Here is a 14,651-nt window from a genome sequence, read left to right as displayed (position 1 = left end):
ACATTTTTAAGGTTCCATTTATTTCCATGGGAGTCATTTACGTAGTGACGTATTAACGTCGGACAATTCGTGACGCTTAGCTTTTGGACGAAAGAACATAGACTGAGCGGATGTTTTGCTGTTCCCGTCAAGTAAGATTATCAGTTTAAATTATTGTATATATTTATATGAATTGATACGTATTAGCATTGGGAATGTAGCGGAGGCCTCAGCTAGCTATTAGTATGTGGCTAGTTCGCTAGCTTTCCGCATCTATCTCTGCCAGCTCATCGCTAGCTAGCTAGCTAGCAGTCCTCTACTGTAGCATTGGACTAGCTAGTACTACTAGTCCAAAGATGTACGGTAGCTAACCAACAGTTCACTACTAGAAGTGCAAACGTTAGTCAACCACTTCATGTCAATTTGACGATCTAGCTAGTCAAGTAGTTATATGGAAACGGAGACACATAGACAAAAAGCCTGTGTGGTTCATTCTGTTGACAGCCTGATTTGTTGTCACCCATTGTTGCTAGTTTTAGCTTGTTAGACTATAATTTGGGTTAGTTAACTGGCTAACTAGCAAGTTGATGTGGCAAGAGACTTTTTGGCAAGCTAGCTAAAGTAATACGTCAATTTCCCATCAATGTGTGGCAAATGCATTGTGTTATCTAATCTGACTGTGTTATGACCGTGTAAAGACCAAACGGGTGGGGACAGTTAGGTTTGTGAGGGAGAGCACTCTGGCATGGCATAGCGTTAGTTATTTAAATCAGTAGCTACCAATAATGTATAACGGTTCATTATTGTTTTCCAGAGTTTTCAGAGACACTCACACACAAACCTGAGAGGACTCTGTCAACATGTCGTATGCTAAAGCGGACAGCTATCGCTCCCTACCACGGGACTTCAATTCCCTCATACAAACATGCAGCTCCAACATCCAAAAGATCACACAGAACAGTGAGTTATGCTAAAGATGTGGTGTTTCCACTTGAATCCTCTCTTTAACGTTTCAACTCGCCATAACACATTTAAACTAATGTTGACCAACAATTTTCACATTTACAGCTGCTCAGATAAAGAGCATGGTGAATCAGTTGGGGACGCGGCAGGACACTAGTGAACTGCAGGATCGCCTGTAAGAATTCTCGTCTTGCTCCCTAACCGAGTGCACATACTAAACTCTGAACAACCCTACAGTACTTCTGAATGGGACTGTCAATGTTTGTAAAATAATTTTAAATGTGTATTCAATAGCTAAAATTGAATTAGAAATGTCAGTCAATACTGTCAGTGTGTTACTATAGTGTGAAATGTATACGATAGGGATCTACACATTTTCAAATCCTAATATCCATGGGTTGTTAAGGCACTGAATTTAAAATAGTAAGGTTTTGTCCTTGCATCCCAATTTTGGCCCAAGGGGAAGTAATTAAGCTTTGCTACATATAAAGGGTCTGACTGTATCTTGTGCCATCTCTTAATGTTTTCCATGATCTTTGTTGTGCTAATTGTGTTGAAGAGCTGTCTTTATGTTTACTGTATATTATAGTTATAAGTCTACGTATGTCCCCCCCAGGCAGCAGATACAGCATTATACAAACCAACTGGCCAAGGAGACCAACAAACACCTGAAAGATCTGGGCTCTGTCCCCCTACCTTCATCCCCATCAGAGCAAGTAAGTATAATGCATATAGTATGCATGTGTGGCTAGTGACCTTAATAGAAAGTATCTCAAGAAATGTGACATATATTTAACAACATTGTATGTATTTGACAGTTTGAAACCCCAGACGGTGCACAATGGAAAAAACAATAAAAATAAATTATGCTTGAGTGTTTGCATTTTTCCTGACTACAGTTAGTTAGGGGGCTGGGAATCAACACTGATCCTCATCCTCAGAGACAGCAGAAGATTCAGAAGGACCGGCTCATGAATGACTTCTCAGCGGCCCTCAACAACTTCCAGGCTGTGCAGCGTCGGGCAGCGGAGAAGGAGAAGGAGTCTGTGGCCAGAGCCAGGGCAGGATCTCGCCTCTCTGTAAGCCCCACACAGTCTCATTTGCATTGTTTTGTAAAAATGATTGAATATAAGCAGCAGCTTTGTAAAATGTATTTCATAAGAATGTAGCATTTAGATAAGAACCTGCCATGATATTATGATTGCAACGTGCAGACAGTGCGTTAGAATATGTCACTTTTGTTGCCACTCTCCTTCAAGGCTGACGAGAGCACCAATGATGAACAGCTGGTGTCCTTTGATAAGTACGTGCATGCACAATTCTTTTACATTCTCCGTAATTCCCATGCAGTCAATCGTTCAGATTGGACCTTTTAGCTGGATTGTATTGGTTGTGACTCGTTGTATCCTTCTCTGTCTGTGTATAGCCAAGAGGACTGGGGCCAGACCACATCCCAGGTAGAGGAGGCAGCCATAACAGAAGAAGATCTGGAGCTCATCAAAGACAGAGAAACAAACATCAGACAGCTGGAGGTGAGACTTCTCTGTAGCCTTACTAGGGTTTACCCTCCACTGTGTAGAGGAGTACAAACTCTATATCGATCCGAAGCTTCAGTAAATCTACCTCCTTAGTGCTCTTAATCTCCCTGTCCTGAGGAGAAAATCCATATGATTTAGTGGACTGGAACCAAACCGTTGACCCGTTGGACATGGCTAAAAGATAGTTGTCTTGTGTTGATTTCAGTCGGACATCTTGGATGTGAACCAGATCTTTAAAGACTTGGCAGTAATGATCCATGACCAGGGAGAGATGATTGGTAAGTTTAACTTGTTATAAAAATCACAATAACACCTTATTTAATGACCAATTTATTTAAGTCTGGTCTAGCAACACCGAAACATGAATGGTGATGTTGAACGTGCGTTTCTGTCTGCAGATAGCATAGAGGCAAACGTTGAAAATGCTGAGGTTCACGTTGAGCGAGGCGCGGAGCAGCTCCAGAGAGCCGCCTACTACCAGGTAAGCATCAGGTATACCAGGTGGTATGGTCAGGTATACCAGGTAAGCATCAGGTATACCAGGTGGTATGGTCAGGGATACCAGGTAAGCATCAGGTATACCTGACCATCCATCCCAGCAGCCCAGTCGAGATGCCATGGAGTCATAGCACACTGTCAAAACCATCCGTATCGGATCCTCATATTTTGTATGATCACTGTCACTAACCAAACACCTTCTTAACTTTTTGTTTTTCCCCAAAGCAAAAGTCCCGCAAGAAGATGTGCATCTTGGCCATGGTAATGTCTGTAGTGCTGGTTATACTGGGCATCATTATATGGCAAGCTGCCAAATGAAGAGAATTGGCACTCCACAACTCCTTCTTTCACAGCTTTATTTATTACAACACTTCCCCCCCCCCCCCCCAACCTACCGCACCTTGCTCCAGTCAGATTCTCTGAAAGAGGAGGGATAACAATGACACGGGCGTAGCAACAAACGATGATTCTAGGTAGTGTTGTGAAATGAGACGCCCTGCGGCCCTCACACTAGCCTCCTGTATCTCTGACCAAACACTATATTTATAATCAGCATTAAGGCAGTACGCTAGGATGGAGTGGGGGGATAAAAGTAAAAGCTTATTTTGTGTCTTTTTCATTTCTTGTGATAATACTGCACTAATACTAGCATCCATTTTCAAAGCAAGATCTGTTGTTATAATATGGCTATTAATAGCATTATATTATGACAAATTATATTAAATAATAAATAAATAATGGAAATTCTCAAGAAAAAAATACAATTTTTTAAAGGCAAATCATCTCTTGTGTTTTTGGGGGTAAACATGAGTTTTGTAACCTGTAAATCTTTGGCAGCATATGGTGTAAAAAGTGCCACACTCCGTTTTAGGGTTTAGTCCTTGTATTGCTCAGGTGATATGAGTTATAATGATTACAAAACATTGTCTTGTCAACACGTTTTCCTGCATAACAAACTTTATTGATATAACTAACACTGTTGCAAGAGGGACCTGCTTGCATTAGTATTATGGTATGCACCTTCTTAATGTTTTATGCCTTCAAAACATTGGCAACAATGGGGCCTATGTTGTGGATGGATGTGACTTCTTGAAATGATGGACATTGATTTAAAAGTGCTAGATAAGAGAAGTACAAACTGATACCATTTGTGAAGTCTTTGTATATATTACAAATGTTAGATAAAACATTGTGACTATTTCAGGTAAGAAGTAGAGAGATCTGTAAAATGCAACCACAATTGTAAAACAGTAATTGTCTACCTGTTTTTTATTGATTTCTATTACTTCTATCAGTATACATAAATAAAATCTTAAAATATAGTTTGAGTCCCTTCATTATTTTGAACACTTTTGCAAGTGTTCTCTTCTGTGCACCACGTTGAAATGGGCCTTTCAATCAGACAACGGCAATGATGATGCAAACCAGTAGGTGTCAGTGTTGCTTTGACGTTATAGCCCTTAGTCAGCCTGAGATAAAGAAGGTCCTCATCAGGCTGCAGTTCATCACCTCTCGACCTCCCTACACAAGGCCTGCTCTCTTCCACAGACATGCTCATTTTGCTATGGTGTTCAATGCAAGTGCATCACAAGCTACTTTGATTGGAGGAGAACGTATTGAACATTGATGTTCTCAATAAGACTCAGTTATACAATGACAAGGCTTTAGGAGTATTGGTCTCCCAGGACTAACATGGTCCACTGACGAGCCTCAGGCCTGTGTAGTTGACCTAGGCTGTCAATTCACCCTAATGTTTTGAGGGAATGTCAATGGCTCCAGCACATATGACCCCATATTCTCCCTTATCCCCCACACACACACACATACATACAGACATGGTGTGAGCTGAACGATGGGGCCCCATCCCTCAGTGGTGTAAAAGGGAGGCCCACAGCACTCGTCTCAGGCCAAAGAACGTGGATACCGTTTGGTTTTCTCTAATTAGGATGAATATCATATTACCTCTTTTTTTTTTCTTGGGGAAGGTGTGTGGGGGAAAACGACTGGGGCGTTGCCCCTCTGCTCAGTGGTAGTGTAGCATGATGTCACATCCTGGTCTGGGAGCCATTAAGCCCTGTGAGGAGGTGTCACGGAATGTTTTGACACCCCTTTTGTTTGAGGTGTCATTTTGACACGCCAAACCTGACAGAACTGAGGATCTGCATTATTGCCCCAATTTGCTTTTGCTATGTGGCCATTCACCAGGCATTGTACTGTCTTATCAGCATCAAGCATTGACTTCATCCACCCCAAATTATAGAACAGTACAAAAAAAATACAGATGTGGACCAATAAGTGTCATGCTGCAATGTAAATTGTTGTTATTTTCTGATTAAAGAACAAGAATGGCCAGTTTTGATGTGAATGACTAATGCTTTGCATGGCAAATTCGCTGTTTCTTACCTGAGAACTATTAATGACTGTCTCTGCCATTTGATTTGTTTTCTTATTTTGACACGCATGTGTGACCTCCATGTTTTTTGGTCTGGATATAAAAGAGACAACGACAGCAACATGTTTCTGGATGTTTCAATAATCCATTTCTCTTTTTGAGGCAAGGGGTGCGTGAGAAGGAAGATAAAATGAGGGGAGTAGGAAAGAAACATTACGTTTTTTGTTACTCCAGGGAACTCACATGTCTTGGTTGTGACTCGCACACATTTTCGGTGTCCTGTATTTGGTGACTTTTTTTTATTGGATGTCTTGTTCACTTACTGCTGTAGATGGTTGACTCAGAGCAGAGTGGAGGCAGGATTTCCTTGACATGGTTGAACACAAGGAGGGGTGGCAATGCAGATCTCTTCAAAAGTCCAGTGCTGTATTAGAACCAGCTGTTGACCCTCTCCCACCACTAGTTGGATACCTGGAACTAAAACATTACATACATATAAATGTACAACATAAAACATAATACACAAGCTGTCAGTACAGCTTTGAGAAGTAAAACGTTGAATGTTTTGATTTGTCTGCGACACATGAAGTTTTATTTGAAGACATTCTCATGATTAATAACCAACTCCATCATCTTCGTTTTATGCTGTTTTGGTTTTTGCATTGTTATTCCATCTTTTCAGATTTGTAATGCCATTTCGACTCTATTTTTAAGAACACATCCAGGAGGGTAGTAATGTCAAATACCAGAACTAATCTAGCAATATTTGTACTTTACATACTGGAACCATGTGAAATCATATGTATGAAAACAAGACCCATTCTAAGCCGACACAGTAAACCTTGACATCACCAGCATAAGCTGTATGTGGTTTCCATACAGCCATAATGTTTCATGTGAAAGCAGTGTAACATGATATACCAAAAAATGTAGTCTGCTTTACAGCATGTGGAGTGGGACTGGAATTGTACTGTTCTCATCACTGACTGAATGTATGGTTTTCCACATATAGGATTTGATGACGGTTTCTCCAGCTCTGTTGACTCACCATAATTGCTTCAGCATTTGGAATTGTTGTGCCGTGCACATTCCTGTACCAATTGCTTGTTTTTGGATGCTGGGAAGCTTCTGGCTGGAGTTTAGAAACCAGTAGCTTTTTTGTTGGGGGGGAAGGCACTTCACCAACACAACCAACAGCTGTCCTGCAGCCTTGCACAATTAGCTGTTTTGCTCATGCGTGCACATGCTTGCTTTTGTGTAATTATTTAGCAGTTGCAGTACCATGAACACAAAATTGAGCCTTATCATTCCACTGTTTACGGACCGCACGATTCAGTGCTTTCAGTGCCACATGATGGAAAATTGTACAATGACATGCACCATGTGCAAATCCATGTATCCAAGAACATATTTACACAAAAGCTGGCCATGCAAATTAGTGGAGGAATGTCTCACCAACACACCCTGACACTGGATATGAACTAATACAAAATGGAGTCCTCAGCTCACAACAGAAAGAACACAAATGGGAGTTCTCAACAGGTCGTGTTTACATTCCAATGGCTTGTGTCGCATTTTCCATGAGGTTCACCCGAGGATAATTAGGGGATGCAATGGGTTACAGATGTCGGTCACGCTTGGTGATGGTGGAGGAGGTGGTCCTGGGCCTCTAGATGTCCCATGTCAGTGGAGCCCTGTCAAATCACAACAGGCTTGGCTGGAGGCTTAACAAGATGGGCAGTGACTTGGACCCCACCCTCAACCAGGCAACTGAGCCCCAGCCCTCCATAGTCACTCAACGACCGGAAGAAAGAACCCCCCCTGGCAACATCCTCTGAGTGGACTACCATCCCTGCTGACACTGAGGACCATCCCTACTTTCCACTCTCTCTGGTTACTATCAAGATGACAATAAGAGAATATCAATTCTCCAGGAGGGGAATTAGGGAGAAATGTTTCATTTTGCATGAAGTTCTGTCATGAGCTCCACCCAGGATCCCAGAAGACCCTCCTCGGGGCTGAAGGAACCTCAGCTCCCTGTAATAAACTTCCCTTTCTTCACTTCCATTGGGCTTTTGTATTATCCTGAATGTTTTCCTCTCAGCAATGATACATGTGCATACATATACATCCAGTGGTCGACACAATGTAACATTTCAAATACAGTACACTCCATTTTATAATGTAGGATAAACCACTAACTCTCTGTGATTGGGGCAGACCTGTGTTGGTCCCTGTGTGGTCTTGAAAAAGTGAAAACAAACAAACGTGGATAAAGATTTATTTTGGTAACCTTGGGAATGAGGTTAACTAAACATTGAGAAGATACATGTTTCCTCTGTCACAACCTCACTTGTTCCAGAGGATTCGCCAACATCGTCAGTGTTTCCAGCAACAGCGAGGAGAGATCAACTGTACCCAGCTTACTCCAATCCGTCCCTGCTTCCCCCTCTGCGGGTGGCGGTGCCACTGTTTTCACTGTCTCTTGCTACAAGCCCTGACCCCATTCCTCTGCCCTCCACCCCCGGAGGTTCTCACACCAGCCCAATGGAAACAATGTCCAGCTCTTTAATAACCTTTGGCCAGAGACAGGAGCAGGATTCCCCAGACGCCCAGGCAGCCTAAACCCTGGTCCACCGGCTCGCCAGGTCAGTCGGGCTGTTTTTCCGGCACGTTCTCCATGGCGGATCAACACAGATTCCCCCTAACATGATCCAGATGCCAGGGTTCCCCCATGAGGACACAGATCTCTCAGCCGCCATGGAATATTATCCATCTCTCCAAGGCAGGAGATGATGGGAACCCTGACATGGGATTGAATTGTGGGTAGCTGGGACTCAGGAGGGTTTCTTAATGGTTCCCCATCTCCTCCCCTATCCCTCCTTCTTTTCCTTGAGTATTCATTACAATTGTACACAGGCCCTCTTATGTAATGTGTTACACCATCTTCCGGTGACCTCTGACACCTCTCTCTCCCAACAATTTGGTGGGAGTCGGGGTGTCAGTTTCCCCACTGTTGTCCCCGGTTCCCCTCTGCTATCCTGTTTGCTGAGTGTACACACACACAACACTGCTTGGGGAGTAAGTAACCTAAGCATGTTTTCACAACCTGCTAAATCATTTGTGTCAATCAGGTTTTTTGTTGAATGTGGTAGGCACGCACTGACTAATCTGTGGCCAATGACAGCACACTCTCTACATCAGCTCCTAATGAGTAAATGTTAGTGGTTAGTAGAAGAAAGGAGGTTAAGATGGAGCTAGGCCCCAGTCCAAACCAGAAGACCCACACACACCTCCCTGCCGAGTGGCTAAATCACATCAGGGATGCACAGCAGTCAGACTAAATGTATTGCTGTTGAACTGAATCTGATCTCCTGCTCCCTTGCTTCCCTGCTCCATGTCTTTCAGACCCCCTGTTGTCAGGTGGAAATTCAGGACCAGCATTCATCCATCACATCGGTCCTGCGGGGTAAGAAAAGGAAGAATAATGTGACATTAAATGTGGACCACAAAAGTGAAACAGACTTTCTCATCTCCAGAGACTGGGTGGAGGGACTGGCAACAGGCCACACAGTTGCATGCACTGTGTTCTGAATAGCTTTAAGAGTGTTTTAAATGTAAACGCTTTTTTCCCTTTGCTTCAAAACTTTGCTGTGCCCCCTTCTATGACAGCTTTGTGATTATGTAGTGTGGCATCATTGCTCATTGCCATACCACATGATGTCACATGTGGATACGCTCAACATTTTCCTCTCTTCCTGGCCTTCAAGGCTTCCCTCTGGCTTGAGGGTATCCTACCCTCTTTGTCCTTGTGTGGGGTGTAGGAATCCCAAAATGGGTTTGACTTCCCACAACAGTGTGCAAAGCATCAAGGCAAACAATTCACTAGAGAGGCTGTCTCCCCCCCCAGAATAGATGGAAAGGTTAAAGAGCATGACTGCTCTGCAGGCTGCTGACAGATACATCCCTGTCCCAAGTCTACACTGAGAGCTCTCTTCCTTTTCTTAAATATTCCCCACTTTCATATTAACCTTGAGGGATGAACCAGTGCCTTACATACCTTTACATTACTTTTACATATGGATGAAGGTATGGGGGAGGCCAGGGTAAAATGTCTCACTTTTTGTTTGTGTAGATTTTTTCTGTATTTTAATATCCATTAAGAACTATTTAACTACTACCTTTAGGTTTAAGTTGCACAAAAAAAGTCTTAACTATTTGGTCATTACTGATTAAATTGATGTCGACAAGTGTGACAACATGCGGTATCCCTTAACAAGAGAAGTTATCACACATGATGGGACAAGTTGTCATGTAATGTTGGCCAGTACTCTACATGGACAGTCTGAAAAACCGAAGTGCTAGGCCTATTTAGAGAATGGCATAGTTCCCTGTCAAAAAGCCATCTTGAACTCAATGCCAGCCCAGTACCACCCTGGGCCCAGTCCAGTATCACCCTGGTTCTAATTCACTACCAACCTGGTTCTAGCCCAGTCTCACCCTGGTTGCAACCCAGCATCAACATGCCCCTCACAGCTGGTGTCAACTATTCTGTTGGCCTAGCCTACATCTTACCACACCATGGAAGTTCTTCCGACAGACCTGTTTCAAGCCAAGAAGCTTATGAGGTTCACAAATGAAAAGAGGTGATTAATCGTGTAGGTTGAGAGAAGGAGTGAAGGAGAGAGTGAGCAAGAGAGCAGGAGGGGGACCTTGCTCAAATACACACATAAAATGTTCTTGATCTTATCTGGCAGCATGGGTGATTGATCCAGGGCCAGCTGGCCTCTCTGTGTGATATTCTTACCCCGGCAGACTAGCCTACTCAGAGACAGCAGAGAGAGAGAGAAAGAGAGAGCGAGAGAGAGAGACACTAAAACAAGAGCAAGAGAAAGAGATACTTCTGGCAATGGTAGGGGGTTACTCAGTTTTTGTCCCAGTTCCTTCCTACAGCCAAGATTTGAATAAGAAGAGCTTCTGGTGACAGAGAGAGTTATAGCCAAAAGGACTAAGGATAGGAAGACCATTAGAGGCTTGAACTGTAGACAGCATGTTCAGGATAGAAAGAGAACAAGATGGTGTGATTTGGAAGGAGAATGGAGGACGGTACCTTTGGTGCAGTATTTGGGTGTGTCTCTCCCTGACTCTGGGAAAATTGGTCCGACCACCTCATCTACCTTTTTCCCCTCTTAATTCCTTCCAGACGGGCCAAATGTTGAAGCTGGAAGGCCTTCAAGGGCCTCTCTAGTTTGGGTGTGTGTGAATGTGCTCTGAGGAAACTGTGAGATGGCTTAGAGGGGAACATCGAGTGAGGAGAGGGAGGGGGGCAATGTGATATGCCACCCCAGTCTCCACAGAGCACCTTTGGGATTTGAAAAAAAAAAAAATCCCCTTCTTCGTCCTTGAGGTCTGTCAGCTTGCAGCACACGCTGTCCGCCACCTCCCCTGCCCTCAGCTCCTCTGGCCACATTGCTCCTGAGTGACGCTCTGACTCTTTATTCAAAGTTGCTCAACTGAGGCCCACCCCCGAGCCCGCCTGTCTGTCTGCCTGTCTGCCCGCCTGCCTGCCTGCCTGCCTGCCTGCCTGCCTGCCTGCCCGCCCGCCTGCCTGCCTGCCTGCCTGCCTGCCTGCCTGCCTGCCTCCCTGCCTGCCTGCCCGCCTCCCTGCCTGCCTGCCTGCCCGCCTGCCCGCCGGCCTGCCCGCCCGCCCGCCTGCCCGCCTGCCTGCCTGCCTGCCTGCCTGCCTGCCTGCCCTCTCTCAGTGCCAGTGGTATTTCCTCTCTGAGCTCCTTCATTATAAACCAGAGGGGACACGGCAGCCGCTGCCAGCACTCAGCAGTCAAAACAGCCTCCTGCTCTAGCTATCGTGAACCACGGCCGTCTGCTCTTGGCTTACCACCACTGTTCAGTCCCTGACTCGGTGGGAACTGACTGTTTGGCTTGGTGGACCTTCATTGGACCTTATCTGCCCTGGCTGAGAGCACATCCTACTTAAAGTCGTCCTAATGTGCCACCGATTGTTTCTTCAGCGTGTGTTGAGTGTCTTTACGTGGCTCGTACCTTCTAATAACTGTTGAGTGTCGCCATGCCTATTAAAACAATGTGCTTGTGTGAGTGTGGATGATAGTAATTATCGCCTCAGCGGGAGAACTCGCAGTGACGCAGGGATTACTCCCACAGAGCCTGACAGACACATCACTCATCGCTCAAATGATGTCTGGATCGAGATCTGAGATCTCTCCTCAGGGAGTCATATTTTTGGTAGTCAATACGTGCATCACTTGTTGCTAGGGCGCTGTGCAGACTCAATGCTGAGTGAACTGTGCGAATAGCCCACAGACACGACGACTCCCTGCAACATGAATGGGATGCAATGAGCTTAGATTAGCATTGGTGACACGAAGGCTTCTGTCTTTAGCTTTCCCTGTCTTTTTTTGTCCTATTAAACTCCACAATTCTCTCACATAATGTCTGTCTGTCTCTTCTCTCTCTCTCACTCTCTCTCACTCTCTCTTTCTCACAGCCACACACACCCTCTTTCTCCCTCATTCTTTCTCATTCTCATGTGGAAAACCATGTCTGCTGTAGTGCTTGGCATTCCTGTGGTTTGACTGGCTCTTCCTGCCCCGAACGAGAACCACGGCTGCAGTAAAGAACATTCCTAAAGTCTTGTAGATTTTTTTTTTCTTTCTTATTTTATTAGTTCAATTTGTCTTTTTTTTTACCAGGTAAAAACTGTTCGTCTGGAGCATCTGAAGTAGTAGTATAGTAATGATGTTTTGTAAATAGTGTGACACATACATGTATTTATGTCTAATTGGAGATTCAAGCCTCCCTGCTCTGTAAATGTAACCGTCCAAAAACTTGTACTAAAGCACAAACACACAAACACATGCATGTCTTTATGCACACATGCACATACACACAGAGTTCATTGCACAATCGGTCATTCAATATAACTTTTTACAGTAACATGCCATACCACACAGACCGACAGTTAAAAAAAGTTGCCTCACTGTCTGATTCAGACCTAAAGGCTGGGATTCTTCACAACAAAGTCCTTTTCCGCATTAAGGAGCCAGAATGTGGTAATTGCTGTCTTTTTCCGTTTTGCATTTGTCAGGCACCTGCCTGTAAATCCTGCTTTGTTCCCTGACTTACAGGTTGTCTTTTTCCATTACAAACATAAACACACTCTGCCATCCATTTATACAGCTGGAGCTCTTTAGAGAGGGCACAACAGCTGTGCATAACCCCCGGATTTAGTTTGGAGACAGTCATTGCATCGTGCCATTCACTGCTGCTATATTTAGAAGACCCCAGGCTTCTTGAATCAACAACAAACCATCATCGACAATGAACAGTGAAACATTAATAAATTTAAGCCAGCTGAAAAAATGTTTAATCTAACATTTTTATTTCGCCTCTCTCTGTGACCACCAGCTGTGCTTCAGTACAGTGGTTAATTACGTAAACACTGTGTCCACCTCACCAGAGCAGACAGAACTACAGATATGTAAACTCCTGCTAGCATTGCAGCATAATCACTGAGATTTAGACTGTCACTCTTTATAAACACTCCTCCAAGCAATGATGCAATCCAAGCAAAATTATATTAACCTCAAAGTACAAACATACTTACATATTTTAAAGTTGTCAAAAAATGATGTGAACATACAAAATCAGCATATTTGAAATACATTTTCATTTGAGTAAAAAACTGATGTAATGAAAACATGAAGCTTACATTTATTACATTTCAATTTGATTTAAGTATACTCTTTTTCCATTTAGGAACAATGACAACCTGTGTGAGGAGGAAGGCCAAATCGTCACATGGTTTCTTGCTACGCTACAACTCATTTAGCACACACATCTTCTCTCATGAGCAGACACACACACACACACACACACAAACAGGATGAACCAAAGTTCTTTAATCAAGCATTTAGTGCAATACTGTAATAATGTTACGGTAAATAGTATAAGCTGTGACGGTAATCAAACCTTTTTTTCATTGATTCAAGAAAAACAAGACAGGAAAAAAATAGTAAAGGCCCATTTCCAGTAAAATCCCAACACACCGCCAGTAAAAGCCCCTCCTACCTGCGTCTGTTATTGTAGCCTTGTGTATGGGTCAGGTCTCACGGACAGCAGGTTCAAACTCTCATGGCATCCTATCATGCCTCTTGTAACACGAATATGTAACTTTTCACATTTCATTTTCTGCGTGAACTGGCTTAGCAGGGGTCTTGGGTGGCCTGTAGTGCAAATGGTAAGGACTGCAGAGGTGTGTGTGTGCGCGTGTGTGTGTGCTTGTCAGTTAAGGGAGGTGGGTTGCAGTCCAAAGACCAGAAGGCCTCTTATGATTCAGACTGTGGTTCTCTGAAGCCTGTATTCACCCTCAGCCCTGAGTTTGGTTTGGCCCAACAGCGCTTCATCACCCTCCCGCCACAACATGCCTCTCCAGCAAACAGTCTCCGGGCCCAAGGCCGGCCTTCCCCAGGCAGCGCTGTGCGTGCTGAGCCTACCTGCGGCGTGTTGTGTACTTCGCTAGGGGCTCATACTGTCTGTCTGCTCCTTACGTAAGCTTTTCATAATCCCAAGGTTTTTTCAATTAGGCTACACCAGGTTACGGAACTTACTGCAGCTGTATAGTCTCCAGAAAGGGGTCTATGCTAAACTCAGTGAACTGCCGAGTCCAGCTCACATTGCGACTGAATACGCTTCATCCAACCCATGGCAGCAAACGGTGTCTTTGACCAGAGTCTTTGAACAACCCTGAACCACTTCCATTTACCGTACATTTCTGTGGGTGAACAATACATAATAAGCAACAGGGCTGAGACAGCAATGATATGTTTCAAATAGGATTTCCCATTCTGCGTTGGAGAGAATAGGAACAACAAGCCATGGGCTCTTCTGTTGCTGGAACCTTGGTTGCTCTGGACAGACCTCTTTTCAAGGTTATTTCACAAATTCTAGAATGTCTCCTCCTCCGCCCAAAACACAGCTTTGTGTTGGAGCACAAGTTAAACACTTACTTTAATGCAAGTCACAGTTAATCCTGTGAGTAAATAGTGCCCTGCAAACAGCATCCATCACATTTCCTTCAGTTCTCATACACACCAAGCCCTCTCATGCTGTCTTCATTAGAGATCTCTGATCAGAGATGACGGAGGACCACAAGAACGCTACCACTCTGTGGGACTCTCTCTGCTCCCACATGATGCCTCGGATGTTGGCTGGATTTCTGTAGGGAGATGAACAGCACCAGGATG

General features: G+C 44.1%; 1 protein-coding gene across 2 annotated transcripts; it reads left to right on the top strand.

Annotated features, from left to right (window-relative positions):
* Positions 1-2: 2 nt before the first annotated feature.
* Positions 3-4,300, top strand: stx12 (syntaxin 12). Of its 2 annotated transcripts, none has more exons than XM_084696435.1 (10): positions 3-131; positions 794-939; positions 1,048-1,117; positions 1,559-1,658; positions 1,884-2,021; positions 2,202-2,245; positions 2,369-2,474; positions 2,686-2,758; positions 2,879-2,961; positions 3,204-4,300. In XM_084696435.1, exons 2-10 carry the CDS (start codon positions 840-842, stop codon positions 3,294-3,296), a joined length of 807 nt encoding a protein of 268 aa, XP_084552561.1. In that variant the 5' UTR covers positions 3-131; positions 794-839; the 3' UTR covers positions 3,297-4,300. The 2 variants fall into 2 exon arrangements, with proteins under 2 accessions (XP_084552561.1, XP_084552560.1); XM_084696434.1 differs by having other exon boundaries at positions 1,842-2,021.
* The last annotated feature ends 10,351 nt before the right edge of the window (positions 4,301-14,651 follow it).

This window comes from Hypomesus nipponensis, chromosome 4 (genome assembly GCF_054491055.1).
Source record: "Hypomesus nipponensis isolate SF chromosome 4, ASM5449105v1, whole genome shotgun sequence".
Lineage (NCBI taxonomy): Eukaryota > Metazoa > Chordata > Actinopteri > Osmeriformes > Osmeridae > Hypomesus > Hypomesus nipponensis.
This window is presented reverse-complemented; position numbering and strand designations above follow the sequence as displayed.

Excerpts from the sequence above, each read along its gene's own strand:
- stx12 (XM_084696434.1), top strand. The coding sequence starts at position 840 with ATGTCGTATGCTAAAGCGGACAGCTATCGCTCCCTACCACGGGACTTC. Across the intron at positions 2,022-2,201 it reads GGGCAGGATCTCGCCTCTCT|GCTGACGAGAGCACCAATGA; the intron begins GTAAGCCCCACA and ends CTCTCCTTCAAG. Across the intron at positions 2,759-2,878 it reads TGACCAGGGAGAGATGATTG|ATAGCATAGAGGCAAACGTT; the intron begins GTAAGTTTAACT and ends TTCTGTCTGCAG.